We start from the raw sequence: 23,959 nt of genomic DNA, 5'->3' as shown, positions 1-23,959 counted from the left end.
GACATTAAGATCTTTCCTGTATAGTTCTTCTGTGTATTCTTTCCACCTCTTCTTAATCTCATCTGCTTCTGTGAGGTCCCTGTCTTCTTTGTCCTTTATCATGCCCGTCTTTGCACAAAACGTTCCCTTGAGATCTCCAATTTTCTTGAAGAGATCTCTAGTCTTTCCCATTCTGTTGTTTTCCTCGATTTCCTTGCATTGTTCATTTAAGAAGGCCTTCTTGTCTCTCCTTGCTATTCTCTGGAACTCTGCATTCAGTTGGATATATCTTCCCCTTTCTCCCTTGCTTTTTGCTTCCCTTCTTTCCTCAGCTACTTGTAAAGCCTCATCAGACAGCCACTTGGCTTTCTTGCATTTCTTTTTCTTTGGGATGGATTTCGTTGCTGCCTCCTGAACAATGTTACGGACCTCCGTCCATAGTTCCTCAGGCACTCTGTCTATCAGGTCTAATCCCTGAAATCTATTCCTCACCTCCACTATATATTCATAAGGGATATGATTTAGGTCATACCTGAATGGTTTAGTGGTTTTCCCTACGTTCTTCAATTTCAGCCGAAATTTTGCTAGAAGCAGCTCATGATCTGAGCCACAGTCAGCTCCAGGTCTTGTTTTTACTGACTGTATGGAGCTTCTCCATCTTTGGCTGCAAAGGACATAATCAATCTGATTTCGATATTGACTATCTGGTGATGTCCATGTGTAGAGTCGTCTCTTGTGCTGTTGGAAAAGAGTGTTTGCTATGATCAGCGTGTTCTCTTGGCAAAACTCTATTAGCTTTTGTCCTGCTTCATTTTGTACACCAAGGCCATGCCTGCCTGTTATCCCGGTGATTTCTTGACTTCCTACTTTAGCATTCCAATCCCCTATGATGAAGAGGACATCTTTTTTTGGTGTTAGTTCTAGAAGGTGTTGTAGGTCTTCATAGAACCGATCAACCTCAGCTTCTTCGGCATCAGTGGTTGGGGCATAGACTTGAATTACTGTGATGTTGAATGGTTTGCCTTGGATTCGTACTGAGATCATTCTCTCATTTTTAAGATTGTACCCCAGTACTGCTTTTCCCACCCTTTTGTTGACTATGAGTGCTACTCCATTTCTTCTAAGGGATTCTTGCCCACAATAGTAGATATGATGGTCACCTGAATTAAATTCGCCCATGCCTGTCCATTTTAGTTCGCTGATTCCCAAGATGTCGATGTTCAATCTTGCCATCTCATGTTTGACCACCTCCAGCTTACCTTGATTCATTGATCTGACATTCCAGGTTCCTAAACAATATTGTTCTTTACAGCATCGGATTTTCTTTTCACCACCAGACACATCCACAGCTGAGTGTCCTTTCGGCTTTGGCCCAGCCGCTTCCCTCTTTCTGGCGCTACTTGGAAATACCCTCTGCTCTTCCCCAGTAGTATATTGGACACCTTCCGACCTGAGGGGCTCATCTTCCGGCGTCATATCTTGTAGCCTTGTGATACTTTCCATGGGGTTTTCTTGGCAAGAATACTGGAGTGGGTTGCCATTTCCTTCTCCAGTAGACCACATTTTGTCAGAACTCTCTGCCATGACCTGTCCGTCTTGGGTGGCCCTGCACGGCATAGCTTATGGCTTCACTGAGTTACGCAAGCCCCTTCGCCACAACAAGGCAGTGATCCATTAAGGGGCTAAGTGGTTTACCTGCTTACAAAAATACTAAAAACTGCTGTTAAAATACATATATAATAAAACATAGCAATAAACTGTTACAAGTTAAATCAACAGCAACAAAAAATTTTAAAACAACACGACGGAGCAGCATCATAATCAGTGACAAGCCAGAGAGAGCTAGTATAAACAAGCAAGTTTTCAGAAGGTGTTTAAAACTCATTGTATTTTCTGCCTCCCAAACCCGCGATGTTACATGGCAGTATTCTCCAGAGCTCCATGGAGGGCATTCCTTCATTTTGGGATGGCACCTTTCTCTGCACCATGTAGTCGATTTGTCACTTCTTTGGGGGAAGGAGCCACCCTGCCCTCCTAAACTAACTCTGTCTAGCAAGCCATGCGGTCAAGTTGAGCGGGTGCTCTTAAGAGCCCAGCTTCTTCGTCACTTTAGGCCTAGTTTTTCCTTTACTTTCACTTTTGATTTTATTCCTTGGGCAGCTAGTTGGTGGTCCTCCCCACTTCTCCATAGCAGGGATCCAGCTTCACATAGCTTTCCCAGGGACGGACTCATGAGCAGCCAGCCTCTATTTGGCAGGAAGCCACCTAGCAGAGCATGCAACTGTGCTGCTGCTCTGCCACTTTTTCCAGCCCTTTTCACTGTGGTTTCAGAACAAGCAACGGTTGCGGTGGACATGAGGATGACTGCCCATGCTCTGCTTCTTTCCCTTGCCTCTCTATAGGGCAGGTAGAGAGTCCTCTCCACCATGGTGGAAAGAAGCACTAGTCCCAAATCGGACTCGGGTAGAGACGGGCCTGATGATCGGGCTGTGAGTTTGGTGCCAAGAGGGGGAAAGGACGCTCCTCAGTGCAGGCCCACCCACAATTCCAGACCTTGTGGGAGAAGGGGCCTGAGTTCAGAACCTGGGTTCAGAACCAGGGCTAGATATACCCTACTGCTTTATAGTGGTACTGAAGTGCACTGATAACTGTTGGGGCACGTTACCGCTATCGTAGTGTTATTTCCTGATTTTTTATTAGGGCTGTTCACTGCCTCAGACAGAAGCCTGAATAACGAGTCAAAGCGGGCTGCTTCACAGGTGCCTCCGTGTGATACAAGGTGGAGCAGAATAGCAACAAGGCACCCTGGAGCGAAGCAGCTTGTATAGGAAGCGCCGTGTCTGACACGGTGATTCGTTCTGAGCAAGTCAGTGGGAAAATGCCCAAACCAAGTGGTCCAGATATCCGAATCTCGCTTCAGATCCAGAACCGAGTCAAAGCGGAGGGAGTCCCAATCAGTCTGAGTCAAAGTTAGGCTGATTAGGAGGGCCCGAAGTGGCATCCAAAGCGAAGTGGGGGGTAGGGTTGGCAGAGAATTTCTCCACGAATCTTCGGGAGGCCGAGTGCTGACGCATTCGGCCCCCCAAAAGTGTTGGGGAAATTCTCCGCCAGCCCCCCACCCCCCCTGGTACGGGACTTACCTTCGGCGAATGTCCCTCTCGGCGGCAGGTCCCAGCGGCGGTTCGGCGGCGGTTCAGCGGGGGCGGGGGCGGCGGCCGGTCTCCTGACCAGCTGCCGCCGCCGCCATTGCAAAAAAAAAAAGTAAAGTAAAAAAAAAAAACACCCCCATGATAGGCTACGTAACGATTTATGTAGCCTATCACGGCTAGATTTCCAAAGTCAGCCATGATAGGCTACGTAAATCGTCATGTAGCCTATTATGGGTGACTTTGAAAAAAAAAAGCGCGTACGCAAATGGCGGCGCCCATGGGGCCAAAATAAGGAACGCAAATGGCGGTCCCCATGGGAGCCACCATTTGCGTACGCGCTTTTTTTTTTTTCAAAGTCACCCATGATAGGCTACATGACGATTTACATAGCCTATCATGGCTGACTTTGGAAATCTAGCCGTGATAGGCTACGTAAATCGTTACGTAGCCTATCACGGGGGGGGGGGGGTGTTTTTTGTTTTTTTTTACTTTTTTTTTCGCGGCCGGGTAGATGGGGCGCTCCTACCCGGCCTGAATTTCGCCAGCAAGGGATGGGGCACCTCCCCCTCAGTCTGAATTTCGGCCGGGCGAGGCGGGGCACCTCCCCCCTCTCGCCTGAACTTCGGGGGGAGAACCGAAGTGCCTCCCCCCCACCGCGAAGCAAGCTGCGGGACGAGGTAAGTCCCTTTCATCCATCCCTAGTGGGGGGGTCCGTGCACAGCCCTACTTTTTATTCCACATTCCATATCCTCAGAGAGGGATCTTCCTTGGCTTCTCTTTCTTCCCGTAAAAAGAAGGGAAAGAAGCAGCAGCAGCAGCATAGATCTAGGGGGAGGTCTTCCCACAGCCACAAATGGGACTGGAGATCCTCCTCCTTGAGATCTCATGAGGGCTCCCCTTTGGCATCCATCTTGAGGGGTTCAGTTAGCCCTATCCACTCTTCCTCCTGCTCTGGCAAGGAAGAGGAGTAGGCTCGAGAAGGCAACGAGCCCACCAAAGGGCTGGGGGGGAGGGCAAGGAGAAGCAATAGTAAAAGGCCTAAATTTTCTTCTGTTGGGGATGAGTCTGACTCAGAAAACAGTGGCAAAGATGAAGGGCAGCTCTCTGAGGAGGAGCTTGAGCCTTCCAGTTCAAAGAACAGACTCTTTAATCCAGAAGTGTTCCCAGCACTGCTGGCAAAGGCCTCTCCGAGACTCCAGCTTTCTGGGGACACCACTGTGCTATCTGAGCCCCAGACCCCCCAGTGCAAAAAGGCGATAAAATGGCCTTCCCTCAGGCCCCCACTGAGCCTATGACAGTCCCCCTACTCGATTCCTTGAAGGAGGCCTGGAAAGCAGAGGGGGCTAATCCCTCCAAATCCAAGTCAGTCCATAAACTGGCAGATAAACTCCTTCTGGCCAGGCAATTGGATGCCATGGCTCTAGCGCTGAATTGGAGCATGTCTAGGGCCGAATCTGTGAGGAGAGCAGCCGTATATGCAGTTTTCTTGAGACCATCCTTTAAAGGTTTTGGCATGGACTCTGCCCTGCCATGTCCTCTGCCCACAGACAAAGTGCTCTCGAGAAAAATGAATTGGTAGCTGATGCTCTGGAGGCCACAGTAGAGGATTCAAAATCCTCACAGCACACTGCCTCCATGTGGTTGTCACATGGATCTTTAGGTGTCCCCTCCCCATCAGCAGGAATGGCCACATAGGAAGTGAGTGCTGCAACTGGAGCATCTACCACAGGGACCTCCAGGAAATCCATAGTTTAGCTCAGAAGGAAATAGAGATTATTTGCCAGTTTATGGACTGACTTGGGTTTGGAGGGGTTAGCCCCCTCTGCTTTCCAGGCCTCCTTGAAGGAATCAGGTAGGGGGTCTCTCAAGGATGGGAAGAAATACCAGTCTGCCTGACACTGATAGTCTACCTCCTTATCAGCACATAGGTGGACGATTGATGCATTTTGCCCCAAAGTGGATCACTACCACCTCAGACAGATGGGTCAGGGAGACCAAAGCTCATGGCTATGTCCTGGAATTCTCTTCTCGGCCCAGGAACAAGTTCATTCCTTCTCCCATGGCAAAAAAACCCAATAAAGCACAAGAAATTCTTGAGGACCATAGAACATCTCCTAACCACCAAGGCAATAGAGCCAGTTCCTCAGATAGACACTCGCTCTGGGGTCTGCTCCATTTTTTTCTTTGTTCTCGTGAAAAATGGGGACATATGGTGATACTGGATCTAAACTGGCTCAACAAGCGTATCCCCAAGAAACACGTCAATATGGAGACTCTCTGATGGAATGCAGAAGCACTGAAATGAGCAGAGTTCTTCGCTTCAATAAACCTGTTGGAGGCGTATCTGTGCATCCTGATAAGGGAATCCCTCTCAAAATTCTTGAGGTTTTGATATGACAATCACCATTTCCAGTATCGAGCACTGCCCGTCTGCCTGACCTCTGTGCCAAGAGTGTTCACCAACATGTTGATAGCTCTCGTGGCTCACCTCAGGAACCAAGGGGTATTGACCCACACTTATCTGGACAACATCTTGATCTGGTCTCCTCTGAGAAACAAATGCCTGATGGACATACAAACCATGGTGCCATGCCTGCATCAACACAGCTTTGTGGTCAATATGGAGAAGAATCATCTGATTCCCATCCAACAGCTGACTCATCTAGGGGTTGTGCTAGACACAGGGAAGTTCAGGATGTTCCTATCAGAGGAGACGTGTCAAGATCCAGAATTGCTTGTCCACCATGATGGCACAAAAGTGGACAGACCTCATGGACCTAGCCAAGCTTGTGGGCCTGCTGGTGTCTTGTCAGGACCCAGTGTCCTGGGCAAGGTTACATGCACAGCCCTGCTCCGCGCTGCTCTTATGAGCATGGAGCCTGGCAACGATCTGTGCTGCCTACGAGGTGGAGGGGGTGGGGAGGTGGTTCTCTGGGAGCCGACCAATGCTATGGTCATCTAGCCACTGTCTAGCAGCCATAGGATTGCACCCTTACACTTTTTGGTGCCTATAACTTCAGCAAGGTGAGCTTCGGAGTTAGGAACCCTCTTGGCTGATCCACAGTCATGTATTTTTCAAGATGATAAGGTGATACTTCATACCAAGTCTTCCTTCATCCCTAAGGTTAATACCACTGTCCAGAGATCTCAGGAAATTTCTCTTCCGTCATTCTGTCCTAGCTTGTTCATTGGAAGGGTTGACATAAATTAGATGTGAGAAAGGCCTAAAGTTCTGTTTAGATACCTGTTCTCCACAGGGTTTCCAGCTTGTTGTTTGCTTCTTTTGACTCTAAGACCTTGGGGATAGGTAGGTATCTTGCTCCCAAGTTTTTTAGGGCTTTAATTGTTGATAACAAAACCCTAACGGAGCCGCAGTGGCTTAGTGGTTAAGACGGTGAACTGCAGACTGGAAGGTCGGCAGGTCAGCAGTTCGAGACCCGAGTGCTGCATGTCGGAGTGAGCTCCCATCTTCAGTCCCAGCTTCTGCCAACCTAGCAGTTTGAAAGCAAGAAATTGCAAGTAGATAAATAGGTACCGCCTCGGCGGGAAAGGTAACAGCGTTCCGTGCACCTCGGTGTTCAGTCATGCCGGCCACATGACCATGGAAGCATCTTCGGACAGCGCTGGCTCTTCGGCTTAGAAACGGGGATAAGCACCGCACCCTAGAGTCGGACACGACTGGTTGGGGACACCTTTACCTTTACCTTTTAACAGGTCAATAATTAGATAAGTAGAACACAGTTTTTTTCTGCTGATTGACAGATGTTGATGTGAAACTCTGCAAAAAAAAGCTATTTTCTGTAAGACATCATAATAACCAGAACAGCTTTGTCTGATGTTGAAAAAGAATGTAGCACAGATATCCCAGTGTAAACACTGAAAATGCAATGCATTCTCATGCTGCTTCCTTGCCCCACTGTACAGATCTTGCCAAATAGCAACCTGAGCAATATTTGCATTTTGAAATACCAGTTGTCTCATTTGGGGGGGAAATAAATACTCATGTTTTTGTTGGTTTGGACCCATCTAAATAGTAGTCCCCTTGAAGCAAGTGGGTTTGATTATCCAGCAGGGGATTATTTCAATAAAAGATACTTTTCCAAGGTTGGATGCAGTTTCAAAAGATTTCAGTTTTGCCCATAAAATTCCCAGCAGCACCTGCAAATGATAAAAATGAGTTCAAGACGTTCAGTAAAATGTTACAAGTGACGTTAGTATAGCAAAGCCAGATTTCTTTTTTTTTTAGGAGAGGATGATGTTTGGAAGAGTCAGAAATATATCCCAGCAACTTTCTATGATTTTGACAGAGTCAGAGCATTGATACAGCATAAATCTTTCAGCAAATTTTGTTGTTGTTGTTCAAATACTGAATAGGCCAGTGTTATTTAAGAACTATAGCTCTTAAAGAGCCTCGTGTGGCACAGAGTGGTAGGCGGCAGTATTGCAACCAAACCTCTCCCCACGACCTGAGTTCGATCGATCCCAGTGGAAGCTGGGTCTCGGGAAGCCGGCTCAGGTCGACTCAGCCTTCCATCCTTCTGAGGTCGGTAAAATGAGTACCCAGCTTGCTGGGGGAAAGGTAGTCACGACTGGGGAAGGCAATGGCAAAACACCCTGCTATAGTCTGCCATGAAAATGCCAGCACAAGCGGTGTCCCTCTAGGGGTCAGTAATGACCCGGTGCTTGCACAGGAGGAACCTTTCCATAGCTCTTAAAGCAGATGGAAGAGTTATAAAATAGTCTCATAGTACCTAGGGCTGTGGGGTTGGGGTTACAACAAAATGGCAGATTAGAAGGGCAGCAGAATCTATGGGTTGGGTTCAGATTTAGTCATACTTAAAATAGACCCATTAAAATCAATGGGACCTAAGTTTGTCATCACTACCAAGTCCCATTCATTCAATAAGTCTATTCTAAGTATGACCAAGTCTGGATCCAGTCCTATGTTAGCAAATAAATCCTACCAGTAAAATCCTTGGGGTTGGTTTCAGATTTAGTCATACTTAGAGTTGTTGTTGTTGTTGTTCAGTCGTTCAGTCGTGTCTGACTCTTCGTGACCCCATGGACCATAGCATGCCAGGCCTTCCTGTCCTGCATACTTAGAGTAGATCTGCTAAAATCAGTGGGATATGAATTAGTCATGACTAACTTAAGCCACATTTATTTCAATGATTCTACTCGAAATATGACTAAGTCTGGATCTAACTCATTGCGTTGATCCTTAAATGTGCTACGATTTTTAGAATGGAAACAAGTGTAGGGATGGGGGCAATATTCTTGAGCAAATCCTTGTACTCAGATTTGCTTGGAATGTTCAAATATCAATTGTCTTAATTTGATTTCTCCTCCAACATAAGTAATTATGTATATTGATGTATTGGGTGTTTTAGCAGGGGAAACAAGTTAACACAAAAGGGAATGTGGCAAATCAAAGCTCCTATCTTTCCTGACCATTGGCCATGCTGGCTGGGGCTGATGGGAGTTGCAGTCCAAAACATCTTGAGGGCATCAGGCTGAGGAAGGCTGGGCTAGCCTAACATTTCAAGTGAGCAACTAGCCATGCACCAAGTCCAAATGTCAAGGTCACACAGAGAGATATTCTCAGTGGCTGATCTACAACTGTGGAACTCTCTTTTCCTAGAGATTTTCCAGAAGTACAGCACAGATTTGGGCTTGGTTTTAACTGCAAGGATTAAGTAGGCATTGGGTTATTTTATTAAGTGTTTATATCACACATTAGACAAGATCCAAAGAAATGTTAAACTAATTCTCCAAAGAAATGTTAAACTAATTCTCTGAGCCCAGGAGAGCTTCACAGCACAATCATAATCATGTTTACTCAGAAGTAAGTGCCTCTATGTTTGATAGAACTTACTCCCAGGTAAATGCACATAAGATTGCAGCCTTAGACTTGAGTGGTCCTGAACCCCTGGTCTCCGTATTTCAAGGCCAACTCCTTTTGAAACTCCAGGGAGTTTCCAAACCATTGTGATATGGCATAAGAGAAACGTTAAGACTTCCACTTGTCTGGCACCTTAAGTGAGCCTCCGTAATTCCTTGGGAACAAGATAATATTTTTCTTGGTGTAATCTGTTTTGCAGCATTAAAAAAATTGTGTTCTGTCTTGTTTTATTTTTTGAAGACTGTTATTACCCATTCCAAGTCCCAGGGGTGGGATAGGACTTAAAATAAATAAACAATAGGATAGAATAATCTTTGTATTCTTTACAGGGTTATTCTGGTATGCATCGGTTTTGTGCATTACATGCTTTGTGACTGAAACCAAATTAGCTTCTGGCGGCAAGGAATACATCCTAAGAATTTGCTAGCACCAAAGGAACTTCATACATATTTGCAAGGGGGTGGTTTTTGTTGTTGTTCAGTCGTTAAGTCATGTCCGACTCTTCGTGACCCCATGGACCATAGCACGCCAGGCCTTCCTGTCCTCCGCTCTCTCCTGGAGTGTGCTCAAGTTCATATTCATTGCATCGGTGATGCTATCTAGCCATCTCATCTAGCCAAAATATTTGAGCCTCAGCTTCAGTATCTGTCCTTCCAATGAGCACTCAGGGTTGATTTCCTTTAGGATGGACTGATTTGACCTCTTTGCAGTCCAGGGGACTTGTAAGAGTCTTCTCCAGCACCACAGTTCGAAAGCATCAGTTCTTCGGCGCTCAGTCTTCCTTATAGTCCAGCTCTCACAGTCATACGTTGATACTGGGAAAACCACAGCTTCGATTATATGGACCTTTGTTGGCAAGGAGATGTCTCAACTTCTTACTATGCTGTCTAGGTTTGCCATAGCTTTATCACAAGGCTAAAGGAAAGGAAAGGTTCCTCCTGTGCAAGCACCGAGTCATTGCTGACTCCTAGAGGGACGCCGCTTTCACTGGCGTTTTCATGGCAGACTGTAGCGGGGTGGTTTGCCATTGCCTTCCCCAGCCGTGGCTACCTTTCCCCCAGCAAGCTGGGTACTCATTTTACCGACCTCAGAAGGATGGAAGGCTGAGTCGACCTGAGCCAGCTACCTGGGACCCAGTTTCTGCTGGGATCGAACTCAGGTCGTGGGGAGAGTTTTGGTTGCAATACTGCCGCCTACCACCCTGCGCCACACGAGGCTCATTCACAAGGCTAAAAGGGGGTGGTTATTTCAGTGTAACGATGCAAATTCTACGCATTGTTCCATGGCTTCAGTAGCATTGTTCTATTTAAAAGACAACAACTGCGAATACTTATTTTTAGACTCTGCCCAGCAGCTGCCTCCAGATGATGTCCACATTCCACGGTCTTCCCTTCTTCATTGCATCGAAACGTTTGTGTCACATTGGTCTAAAGCCTCGTGCAACTTTCTTCTCTTTCAGCTTTGGTTTGCGTTCGTTAATGGATTCTCTGGGCAGATTTTATTTGAGCGCTGGTGCATTGGCCTCTACAATGTGGTAAGTGTCCCATGCCTCTGCTTGATCACATGCCAGACCCCAGTGGCATTCCGCTGCTGTTTAGGTCTGTGCAGTTTATCCCAGCTGATCATCTGTATACACATTACAAGGTACCTTTGGAACCATTCTTGCTTTCCTTAGATTCCAGGGCACGGGGAGGGGGGGATCAAAATCCTCGGCTTGTTGCTCTTGTTGCTCTGGAACACGGGCTTGAAATTATTAACCCAGTACAGGCCTGCCCAATGTGTGGCTTGCCAAGCCGAATGCAGGTCCAACAGCTTGGCGGGCTCTTTACAATCCCTTTGGGAAGCAGCAGAAAGCGGTTGATCAAGCCTTTGATGTAGGGTGGCCACCAGTGAAGACTGGCGGCTCCAGTTTTGGCAGGGCAGTGAATCCATTCTGGGTTTTAGTCAGAATGTCAGCCAAAACACTAAAGGAGCTACCCAAAGTGCTGAACACTACCCCCAAAATGGGTTCAGCACCTTGGATAGCTCATTTAGAGTTCTAGCCGGTTCTGACTAAAATCCAGAATGGATTCACAGCCCAACCAAAATCAGAGCCACCAGCCTCCACTGGTGGCCACATACACATCCGCAAAAGCAAAGAGGATGAAAGAGGAAAGATTTGCATATGCTCATTTGCATATGCTCATTTGCATATGCTCATTTGCAGAGATATGCAGAGATGCAAGTTTGGAAATAATGACTATGATTTCAATAGAAATACAACACATTTCACCATGGTGAGGAAGACTGTGACAGGTGATCTGCGTGCCCTGCTCAGTTGCTCTGCAGGTGCTGAGTGTTGATGGGCAACTTCAAGGCCCCTGTTGCTGTCCCTTCTTACTGTTCTTTATCATTAAACTGGACTTGGACTGGACCACCCTTGAAATAGAGCACCCTTCCCATGCTGGCTGGGGGATTATGGGACTTGTAGTCTGACACAGCTGGAGGGTGCCAGGTTGGGGAAGGCTAAAATAGAGGATGCCTTCAAATAGAGGACTGTCCTCTAACAGCCCAAATAGAGGACTGTCTTCTATAAAGTACGACACATGGCCACCCTGCTGTGATGAATATTATCCATCGCTGATGGGTTTGTGTTTGACTTTAGGGATCACTTGTAATCACATGTTTATCTTAATAGTGTAGATTTATAAGTTCTTTATAAAGTCAGCTAAAGGTTTTCATTGCATTTCACTCTGGCTAATATTTATGGGGTTTAGTGAACCCCTCTATATGGTTACACCCTCCTCGCCTCCCCGAGTGGTGAGAAGTTCCTGCAGTCTATGCACAGTCAGATTTGACTTCCTTGGGAAGTAGAGACCTCTGGAGAGGCACAGTGTTCTGTAAAATTTGGTCTCTTCGCAGTTATACAAAGGGAGCAAACAGCCTGAGCACTCCTGCAAGGTAGCAGACGCGCTACCCCACATCAGATCCTCAGAGAGAGGAACCAGCACCCCAAGATGCTTCCAGCCTTCAGCACGCAAACTCTCTGCCTGTCTCAGTCTATGTCTCCTGCTCCAGCTGCAGTTTCTTTCACATGTGCCTTAAGACCCACCCCTAGCTGCAGGGGTATGGGGATATTCAGTCACCATCCCTTAACTTCGCCTTACAGTCCAGAGAAATCTCAATTTTCCAGCAGTCAGCTCCCATTAAAAGACTTTTCCCTGGCCATCCTGGACCATGAACATCTAATAAAGCATGTCGGCACAACTGACCATTCGTTGACATTGTCAAGGGCTCCTTGGAGGCCTCTCTCAGTCTAATCCAGTAGCCAAGTCCAGACACAGACAAATGGATTCTTTTCAAAGCTTTATTCCTCTTTTACAATTTAACAACTCTACTGTTAGCAACTAGATATGAGCAGCAGAGTACCTATGCCCTAAGTTGGAACAGTTGGTCCCCGTTTGAAAGGGAATCACTGGCAGACCCCTGAACTTAAGGGCTAGGGAGAGTCCCTCCCCTTTTCCCTTGGATCTTCTGGGCGCAGCCGTTGTTTGCGCGCCAACCGGGCACTACGCCTCCTTTCCGCGCCCTCCATTTGGCGCCGCTCTCTGTGTCGGCGTCATGCGTCCATCAAGTCTGCTTCCCGCGCTCTGTCACTCCCAGGACTGCTATCTATGCTAGGAATGCGGGTGGGAGGAATCTCCGTCAGCTGTTGGCCCTGGAAAAGAGGAGCGCGCTCCTCTCCCAGGAGCAACTCCTCTTCCTCAGAATCAGAACTACTCTGGGATTCTATGGGCTCAGTGTCCACCCTGACAGACATTAACCAGTCCCTCAGTCCCATTAGCACTCTTTTGTCCAAACCCCAGACTCATTCACAGCGATCAAGTAGCAACTTCACAACAATATACATTTATTTCTTTATTTATTATTACATTTCCCAACTTTTTTCCTCTTGCAAGGAACCCAAGGCAGCTCACATGGTGCCCCTCCTCTTCATTTTATCCTCCCAATGACCCTGTGAGGTAGGTTAGGCTGAGAGTCAGTGACTGGCCCAAAGTCACCCAGTGAGCTTCATGGCTGAGTAGGGACTAGAGCCCAGATCTCCCAGATCCCAGTTCAGCACTCGAACCACTACACCACAATGGCTCTCACTAAATGCAAGAAATTGCAACTCCACCAATTAACAAGGCTGTGAGAGACGGCATACTCATTACACCTCCATCGTGCCTGGGCTGTCCACTCACCTTAGCAAGCAGAACTTTAGTATTGCCCCACAGCAGGTGAGGAATGAAAGGCGTGGCAGTTGCACAATCTCCAACAGCATCATTAACATTAAAAGAGAAGGGCCAGTTCAGACATAATGATCCTGGTTTAGTAAACGAAGAACAAGTGTTGCACCTGGATCCTCCCCGCTTCCCTCTCCCCTTTGCTTGTGCACCAGATTTGCAGACATCTGAACCAGGAAACATAAGCTTGGACTACAAACCAGAATATGAAATCATTCATAACCTGGTTTGTAGTCCAAGCTTAAACCACAGTTTCATGGTTCAGATGCAATGGGAAACTATGGTTTAACAAACCTCAGAAGTCATTCATTCATTCATTCATTCATTCATTGCATTTCTATCCCGCCTTTTTTCCTCTTGCAAGGAACCCAAGGCAGCTTACATTATCCTCCTCCTCCTCCATTTTATCCTCACAACAACAGCCCTGTGAGGTAGGTTGGGCTGAGAGTCTGTGACTGGCCCAAAATCACCCAGTGAGTTTCCATGGCCGAGTGGGGACTAGAACCTGGTTCTCCTGGCTCCCAGTCCAACACTCCTGCCACTACACCACACTGGCTCTCTTCAGTTGCGGCGTGCAAGCAAAGGGAGGGGAGCATGCAAGCACAATGCTCGTCTTTTAGACTGACATCATTATGTCTGAACTGACCCGAAGATCCAGAGGAATAAAATCTTAATCACTTATCTAACACTTTGAAGATTTGTAAAGCACTCTGCTTTATAAATCTTCAAAGTATTTGGCCTCACAACTACCCTGAGAGGCAGGTCACATTTTATACAGTGGAACTCCCAGAAGGAAGGTTGCCCCTGTCATACGCAGGACCCTGCTGGTTCTCTGCAGTTTTCTGATTGCAAATGCATATGCATCTTGAGTAGCGTTGGAAGGGGGGGAACTCATTTTCCACTTGCTGTCTTTCACAGCTTGTAATCAGCCAAGGCCATTTGCACCCGTTAAATTATAAGCAAGGTGTGCAGTACTTAATTCCACAGGGGTAGCCACATTAGTCTGTTCCGGCTAGCACACAGACATAAAGGGGTCCTGTGACACCTTAAAGCCGAACAGATTTATTGTGGCATAAGCTTTTGCGAAGTACAGCCCACTTCATTGGATGCATTGGATGAAGTGGGCTCTAATCCACAACACCTTCTGCCCTAGTACATCTGTTAGTCTTTGAGGGGTCTATGTGTGCATACTACCCCTCAGAAAACATGCAAAAGCCCTCCAAAATATCGAGGGGAGAGGGGCAACCCCCCCCATCAGTGTCACAGTGTAGCACATACATGGGATGGATTAGCATATCCCAAGGGCCTTGTTATGGCAAACCGCTCATGGGAATAACAGCCTCCCTTGTGCCCCATGAGGGCGTCACCGGCAGCTGTAATTGGGGCAATCCTCCAGACAAGGAAATAGTGACTTGCTCCTCGTGCATGCGGACACAGCCGGGGAAGTCAATCATGTGAGCTGCCCCATTAGTCTTGGCTCTCACCTAACGCAGGAGAATATAGAATGCTCCCCGCACAGCCATCTGGTGTGTTGCTTTGTGACTAATTCAAAGGGGAGGGATGACATCATGGAGCTTGGAAATGTACTTGCTGTTACTGATCCCCAAGAATAGCTGCCCCTTTGTTGAAGCTGATCTTCACCTGCATTCTCCGGGCTTCATATACGTTTCTGGCAAGAAGCATACTCCAAACTTTAAAAAATAAAAATAAAAACTCCCCCCCCTTTTTTTCTTTTGTAAAGAAAATAAATAGAAATCGTATATAATTAGAGACAGCTGTGTGGATGCAAATACACTGCAGACATATAAGTTTAGGAGAGAAATAAAGTTTCAGTTATACACAACTTCCAGGATTGGAGGTAATTGAGGATATTGGTTTGTGAGAAGCTGTAGACAGTTTTGGTCTTTTAACCAGGAATATTAATCCAAATATGTATGAAACATGACCTAGTGGCTTTATTTAATTAATTCATTTGAAGGATTTGTCTCCTGCCTTTCCTTGTGCAGTTCAAGGTGTCCAACAATCATAAAACATGGTAAAACCAGTGGAGGCTGATGGCTCTGATGTCAGTGGGGCAATAAATCTGCTCCGTGTTTCGATCAGAACCAGTCAGAACTCTAAAGAAGCTATCCAAGGTGTGGAAGCACCTTGGATAGCATCTTTAGAGTTCTGACTGGTTCTGATTGAAACCCAGAGCGGATTCACTGCCCCACTGACATCGCAGCCACCAGCCTCCACTGTGTAAAACAGACAGACAGACAGACAGATATAATGAAAGCATCATATGCAGTGACAGAAGATATCAGAAACCAATCAAAATAGTGAGCAAAACGCCCAGGGATTTTTTAAAGCCATCTTTCTATAGCCCGAAAGCTTTCCTGAAAAGCAGTGGTTGCATCCATTGGTGTTGTTCCACTAGTGGAACAGACACCACTGGTGGATCAAAGTTCCCCTCCCTCCTGCAGTCCACCACACAAGTCCCAAATCTGCTTCAGGGGGTTACGGGACCCTCTGGAGCAGATTTGGATGGAGGGCATACAGAAGGCCGCAAGGGGGAGGCGGGGAAAGGAAACTCCTGTTGCATGAGCGGAAGTCCACTTGCGTAACATTGGATTTAACTCATGGACTCCACCTTGTGATGGAAGGACATTATGGATGAGCATCGTGGGTCTCCTCCATTTCAGAGCCTAGGTGCAGCCCTAATTAAAGTCTTCCTAATCCCAGCCTAGTCCTCCACTGATGATCTTAGTAGGTGGGCAGGCTCATATGGCGGGGAGGTGGCTGTTCAGGTAGCCCAGTGCCAAACCGTAGCCGTCTTTAGAAGTCATCACTTTAAATATTGCACAGCATCGCAATCCATTGCTGCTGTTTCAGCAAGGGAGCCACGTGGCCACTGCATTCTGGACCAACTGAAGTGGCCAAACACTTTTCAAAGGCAGCCCCACATAGCAAGCATTGCAGTAGTCCAGCTGTGATGTAACTTCGGCATGTGTTACCATGGTTAGAGCTGCGATCTCTAGGAACAGGCACAGCTGGCGCACCAGCCGAAGCTAAGCAGAAACCTCTCATTTGGGGATACAGGGTTAAGGCGAGGTCCAGAAACACCCCTAGACTAGCAATCTGTGTTTTCAAAGGTGGTATTAATCCAGCACAGATTTCGTATGCGCATGGGAATGTTAGCGTGTGCATGGAGTTCCATGTAGATGTGTGTACAGGGTTGTTCTTTTCTGTAGTCAAGGAAAGTTCTCTTTGTGCTTGTATAGAGCACTCCCCAGCACGTTCATGGGCATGTAAATTTGTGTTTAAACATTTGAGCTGTGTGTGTTAAACATTTCTCTCATAAAAATTCCTCTCCTCACAGTTGCCATTTGCCCCACTGCAGAAAAAATACTGGTTAAAAAGAAATCACGTGTTGTTGGTTTTTTAAGTTTGAATCACAGATCTCCTGTATAACGTTGTAGCTTGTTCGTAAGATTTTGGCGCACGAAGGAGGGACAGGTGGAAGAGACAGAAGCCTAAGGAAAAGGTGCCTGGGAACTGTGTAGACGAAGGAGCTGAAGAGGTATGCAGGGTTGGGCAACTTGTGGCCCTCCAAATGTTTTGGCCTACAACTCCCATCATCCCTCCCATCATCCCTACCCAGCATAGACAATAGTGAGGGATTATGAGAGTTTTAGGCCAAAACATCTGGAGGGCCACAAGTTGCCAGGTTTAAGCTCTGACAGGGCTCCTGCTGCATAGAAGGGGAATTCTATCAGTTCTGGCATCCACCATCAATCCAGAATAGTGCCACTGAGGGCCATGAGGCAGTGGGGGTGGAGTACAGGGTAGCTGCTGAATTTCACTTATAGATTTGAATCTATTTTGTTTGGCTGCAGGCGTCTAGTCACAATAAGTTAGTGCAGGCTGGGAGTTTTCCTCTTATCCTTCTTACATGGGTGGTTAACATTAATCAGTAGTTAAAAGTCTTGACATGGTACTCTTAGGGTACAATCCTATGGCCGCTAGACAGTGGCTAGACAGCCATAGAATTTTTCAGTTTTTTCAGGAACCAACCTTGGAGCCCGCACTCCAAGGTCGGTTCCCAGAAAAACACCTCCCCGCTCCTGACCCTGCTGCCTCGTAGGCAGCATGGATCATCCCAGGCTCTGTGCTTGGAAGGGCAGCGCAGAGCGGAAGGAAAGGAGGCGTTCCCAGGGCAGGGACAGTGGAAGCATCATTATGATGCTTCCTATATGTCATCCGGCCCCCACCCACCCACCCACCCACCCCAGCTCTGAACTGCTCTGGCTAGACAGCTGCAACCAGCTGTCTAGCTAATAATGCAGGGTGGGCGGGGCACAGAGAAGATCCCCTCGGTGTTGTGCCTGCCCTGCATTGGATAGGCAGTCACCTCTGAGTTCGGAGGCGGCCGCCTATCCCCATAGGATTGCTCCCTTATACAATTATCCCTTAACTGTCTAATATTGTGAAAAGCTTTTTCTTTTTTTAAGAAAATCAACGAAGTCTCTCAAAGTTGTTTTACTTGATTCTTTGCTCTGGAGCTTCCTTGTCAACAACTGTGTTGGATATACAGATTTGGAAATGACTATAAATTCAATCAGTTCACTCTTCTGTCCTGCACACATTACTTTGGAAGTTAAGTCCCATTGATAATTGGTGGAAATTATTTCCAAGTGAGTGAGCTTAGTACTGCAGCCCAGCCATAAGACATGCTGTGTCTGCTGATAGTATATGCACGATGTTGCATCAGTATTGCAGGGATCTTCCACTGGAACAAACAAGTCAGGGAAAATATTTATTTATTTATTAATTATACAAATTTATATCCTGCCTTGAAGGTTACATACAAAGCTTTCCAGGAAAGCTTGGAAAGGCTGTTAGGTAGGGCGCCCACATACAAATTGTGAAAAAGAAGGAAAGCATCACCAAAAAAGTGAGGGGGAAAAGAGGGCACTGATTTGCATACGATTTGCATATGCTAATTTATGTGGGTTGGATCCAGGACCTGCCTTCCACAAGAGAAAAGTCTCCACTCACAGAAACACCCTACACCCAATTTTGGGGAATCCCCTCTCCTACATACAGCTCACCCCATTCAGCAGGGTCTCCTGGCTCTCTGCATAGCATTTTCAGGGGGCTGGAGGGGCTGACATGGGAAGAGTGGAACATGGAAGTCCTCTTCCATCAGTGCAGTTGATCCAACCCTGGATCCTAAACATGTATCCAACCCTATGTACATATGCAAATTTATAAATAATTGTATTTTAAATAGGAATGCATTAAATCTCCCTATAACGTGGAAGAGTGTGGCCAGGTGACCTCTGTGCCTCACTCAGTCTGCTGCCCAGGTGCTGTGGATGGGCACCTTCAAGGCCCAGCTCTCCCTTCTATTAGTGGTTCTTTATCTTTAAACCCAATGTGGACAGGATAGCCCTTCAAATAGAGGACACCTACAAACAGAGGATAATCCTCTGATAGCCCTTCAAATAGAGGACTGTCCTCTGCAAAAGAGGACACATGGCCACCCTGCTTACAAGTAAAGCCAATGTACAATACTGAAATCACAGTAAGACAAAAATCAATACCAAAACTCATCAAGATCCTTCCCACAGGGCAGCTGGTGGTTGGTTTTTAGGCCAAGTATGATCCAGAGACCCCTTGAGCTGTTGTTTGTGTTCACTTAAAACATTTGTTAGTCATGCTATAAAATGTTTAAGGGAACAATCCTATGTATAGTTAGGTTGAATCTACACATAGCAGTTATACTGTTACCATACCATTATCATTACTATTGGTACACATGACACCAATGGGCACCAATAGTTATGATAACGATATAACTGCTCTGTGCAGATTCAGCCTTAGACAGAAAAATGTCAAAACATGCATAGGACTGAGGCTTAAATTAATTACTTAATTTAGCAATAAATTACAGAGAGCTCATTTGACCTGAAATAATGAGAACGAATGGCTGAGGTTGCAGTCCTCAACTATTTGCTATGGAATAGCCTCTTTACTTTAACCGTGTTGTTCTAAAATATGTGGCAACAATCACCTCCTTTGGCTGCTAGCCAAGGCCTCAAATGCATTCTGGACTTCCATTGCTTGGCACGTCTGTAAGCCCATGTGTCTGTTTTCAACTCCATCACCAGCAGCGAGGAAACTCCACATGGGCTTGTGGGGCTCCTTCATTGGATGAATTGCACCCTTTTGCTCTGCTAGTTACAGTACTCCGGAGATGAAAGCTTCAGGGCTTGAGATTGTACGGTTTAGCTCCAGAACTGAGCAAAACTGCTGTTGTTGATTTTAACAGTGTCAGGATTTTCTCCCAGGTATGAAGTATGCTCTCCAACTTGTTTATCAAGTTAATGGTTTGTTATTTTTAATTACTTCTCTTGTTTTCTCTAGATTTTCACAGCATTGCCTCCCTTCACCTTGGGAATCTTTGAACGATCGTGCACTCAAGACAACATGCTTAGGTTTCCCCAGCTCTACAAAATTACTCAAAATGCTGATGGGTTCAATAGCAGGGTAAGAGGCAATGTTTACTTTTGGCGAAGGAAAGAAAACAATAGGGAGGAGCTTTCATTTAGAACTGGAATTTTAATTTACTGCTGCACTCTTCCAGCTTTATGTCACTGGAAATGGTCACTCACATTCTTCTAGCTATATGTATTTCTTTTTTCTTCTGATTTTGTCAAGTTTTTCTAATCTGTAAAATGGGGATAGCAAGAGTGAGGAGCTGCTGTAAGAGTGTATGTTTATTGGCAATTCTGTCCTTACCAGCAGCATTGACGTTCCTTCCATAAAAGTTCCTAGGCATTTATACTGGGATGGTTCATATGTAATGCTAAACCATAATTTAGCATTATGAGAACAAGCTACAGTGAACCACAGAGTAGTACGCTTCCCTTTTCCTCTCTTCTTCTAGCTGGCTGTATGGATGAGTTTGGAAGCTTTCACTTCCATTTTACATTAACTGCAGCTTGCCATGTCACCTGATCTGATAAACTATGGTTAATTGTAACTACGTTTGGCGGAAACAAACCAACTTCAAACCATGGTTTATGAACCTGGCTTGTTCCCACTAACCATATTTAAGATTAACCACAGTTCAAGGCTTGGACAACATACTAAACTGTGGTTAATCTAAAATGGAAGCATAAAAGTCTGATCTCCTCACAGCCATGGCAGAAGAGAAAAGGGGAGTAAGTAACAAAAAACTGAGGCTTGCTGCAGCTTGTTCTTGTAATGCTAAACTATGGTTTGGCATTAGGTCTGAACCAACCCTATAAGAAAATGCAAAACCAATAAAAATACAAATAAAACAAACCCAAACATTCATACAAACCGAAGAAGTAAAAGGCAGCAAGATCTTAAAAGCCAGTTAAAAACAAATAGCAGGACTACAACTATGTCTGGGGAAATAAAAAAGGCCCATGCCTGGCACCTGGTTGCACTTCCTCAGAGTTAAGGAATGGTAGTCTACCCATGTGTACTTCAGGTCTTCCTTCCCTTAACTATTACTTCATATATCCTGAAGAAGGCCAGGATCTCTTCTTGATCATCCCAGAGTGCAGGACACAGAATAATGGGCTCAAGTTACAGGAAGCCAGATTCCGGCTGAACATCAGGAAAAACTTCCTGACTGTAAGAGCAATACGACTGTCAGGGTGGACACTGAGCCCATAGAATCCCAGAGTAGTTCTGATGCTGAGGAAGAGCAGTCACTCCTTCGGGAGAGGAGCGCGCTCCTTTTTTCCCAGGACCAACAGCTGACGGAGATTCCTCCCACCCACATTCCTAGTTTAGAAAGCAGTCCAGGGAGTGACTCAGCACAGATAGCAGACTGGGGGGGATGCGCGGCGCAGACGCAGAGAGCGGTGCCAAATGGTTTGCGCTCAAAGAACGGTTGCGCCCAGAGGATCCAAGGGAAAAGGGGAGGGATTCTCCCTAGTCCTTATATTCAGGGGTCTGCCAGTAATTGCCTTTCAAACGGGGACCAACTGTTCCAACTTAGGGCATAGGGATGCTGCTGCTCAGATCTAAGTGCTACCTGTAGAGTTATTAAGTTGTAAAAGAAGAATAAAGCTTTGAAAAGAATCCCTTTGTCTGTCTGGACTTGGCTACTGGATTAGACTGAGAGAGCCCTCCAAGGAGCCCTTGACAGCTTGGTCCCCGTTTGCCTCTTTTTTTCTCTCTCTCTCTCTCTCTCTCCGATTGCCTTATGGAGGGTGCTGGGGACCCAGCGCTGCAAGCTCTGCTGCAAGAGAACCAGTTGCTCCGTGATCAGATGGCTCAACTGTCGGTGGCCGTGCAAGATCTACAGGCTAGGTTTCAACCCCCCCCCCCACCTCCACTTCCCCCACGCCGTAAATGCCCGGTGGCGTTGCCAGAGAAGTTTTCTGGTGAGAAAGAACTTTTTCAGATTTTCAGGGCCCAATCAGAGCTGTACATGCGCCTTCGACCTGAGGATTTCCAGACGGAACAGGTTCGTGTGGGTTTTGTCATTAATCTGCTGTCGGGCATGGCAGCTAAATGGGCTTCGGGACTTCTTCTCGCTAATGACCCCCTGCTCGGGGACTATCAAGGTTTCATGACAGCCATGGCCCGTTTTTTCGGTGACCCCCTGCGCACGCAGACGGCTTCTCGGGAGATTCGCCGCCTCCGGCAGGGTAAGGACTCAGTTTCCAGCTACGCGACTTCCTTTCGCTTGCTGATGCAGGATTTACAGTGGAATGATGCCGCGCTACTGGCTCAGTTTTTGGATGGTTTGAATGACGAGAAGTATGCAGCTTTTCGGGATGTGTTTGACAAGAAAGAGGCTGACCGGCTTCCCCCCCACCGCCCTTTTGACAGTGCCATTAACCTCATTCCGGGGGCGACCATCCCCACTGGCCGGCTGTATCCAATGTCAGAGCCAGAACTTCGAGCTCTGCGGGAGTTTTTGGACACAAATTTCAAACGCGGTTTCATTCGCCCCTCCTCCTCCCCCGCCTGCGCCCCACCTTCTTTGTGGCCAAGAGGTCTGGAGAACTCAGGCCGGTGCACGATTTCCGAGACCTAAATTCTGTCTCCATCCCTGACAAGTACCCCCTCCCCCTCATACCAGAGATGCTGGGGCGAGCCAAGATTTTCACAAAGTTGGACCTGCGTAACGCATATAATCTCATTCGCATCCGGGAGGGGGATGAGTGGAAGACCTGTTTCGGGACCCGGTACGGAGCGTATGAATACCTAGTAATACCTTTTGGGTTAGCCTGCGCCCCTCCCACTTTTTCGCATTTTATGAATGCCATCTTCAGGGACTATTTGGACACTTTCCTCATTGTGTATCTCGATGATTTACTTATATTTTCTGAGGACTCGGAGGCCCATCAACGCCATGTCTCTGCCGTACTCCAGCGCCTCCGCAAGAACCATCTTTATGCCAAGCTGGAGAAATGTGCATTTGACCTAACCTCTTTGGACTTTCTTGGCTACGTTATTCCCCCTGACGGTATCAGGATGGATCCTGCAAAGGTCCAGGCTGTCCTCTCCTGGCAGGCTCTGTCCACCAAGAAGGACTTGCAACGTTTTCTGGGGTTTGCTAATTTTTACAGAAAGTTCCTGCCCAGTTTTGCTCGGCTCACTTCTCCTCTCACGGACCTCCTTAAGGGCAAGAAACCTCCTTTTCATTGGACAGCATCAGCCCAACAGGCTTTCGATGAACTTAAGAGGCTTTTCAGTTCTGAGCCGATCCTGTTACATCCCGACCCGAGGAAGCCTTTTGTAGTGCAAACTGATGCCTCTGACTTTGCGGTGGGGGCGGTGCTCTTTCAGCCTCATCGGGAGGGCGGCGGGCTGCAACTCTGCGCCTACCACTCCCGGAAACTGACCATGTCTGAGAGGAATTATACCATCTGGGAGAAGGAACTGTTGGCCATCAAGTCTGCTTTGGAGACCTGGCGTCATCTCCTGGAGGGGGCACAACACCCAGTCAAAGTTAGAACCGACCATCGCAACCTCGAATATCTTCAGACAGCCCGTGCCTTAAACCAGCGGCAGATTAGGTGGTCGCTTTTTTTTTCTCGGTTCCACCTTAAGATTTGCCATGTGAAGGCCTCAGACAACCTACAAGCGGATGCTCTTTCTCGTAAGCCTGAACTCCAGCCAGGGAGTGAGGAGACTTTCCCCCCCCCTCTGATTCTTCCCCCTCAAGGCCTGGCGACAGCTGCAGTGCCTCATTCTTGGGACAGGCCTGATGAGCGATCCTGGGATCCCGCGAAAAATGTGCATGCTCCATTGGTCCTGCAGCGCTTCCACCAGCTGTACCCCTACAAACCTGGGGTCCCAGGGGAGGAGCAGGAGGGAGGGCCTCATGGGAGCGGGGATGATGTCAGGGTGGACACTGAGCCCATAGAATCCCAGAGTAGTTCTGATGCTGAGGAAGAGCAGTCACTCCTTCGGGAGAGGAGCGCGCTCCTTTTTTCCCAGGACCAACAGCTGACAGAGATTCCTCCCACCCACATTCCTAGTTTAGAAAGCAGTCCAGGGAGTGACTCAGCACAGATAGCAGACTGGGGGGGATGCGCGGCGCAGACGCAGAGAGCGGTGCCAAATGGTTCGCGCTCAAAGAACGGTTGCACCCAGAGGATCCAAGGGAAAAGGGGAGGGATTCT

The 23,959-nt window shown here is 47.1% G+C and overlaps 1 protein-coding gene across 1 annotated transcript in view; it reads left to right on the top strand.

Moving 5' to 3' along the window:
• Positions 1-23,959, top strand: part of ATP8A2 (ATPase phospholipid transporting 8A2) — a 519,580-nt gene that overhangs the window by 335,582 nt on the left and 160,039 nt on the right. The window contains exons 29-30 of the mRNA XM_084845428.1: positions 10,490-10,564; positions 19,707-19,829. Coding sequence (XP_084701554.1) covers positions 10,490-10,564; positions 19,707-19,829 — 198 coding nt within the window. The remainder of the gene's footprint in view (positions 1-10,489; positions 10,565-19,706; positions 19,830-23,959) is intronic.

Source organism: Heloderma suspectum, chromosome 3 (assembly GCF_057233095.1).
Source record: "Heloderma suspectum isolate Gila_16-S chromosome 3, 16-S_ref, whole genome shotgun sequence".
Lineage (NCBI taxonomy): Eukaryota > Metazoa > Chordata > Lepidosauria > Squamata > Helodermatidae > Heloderma > Heloderma suspectum.
Note: the sequence above shows the minus strand (reverse complement) of the source record. Positions and strands in the feature narration are given on the sequence as shown.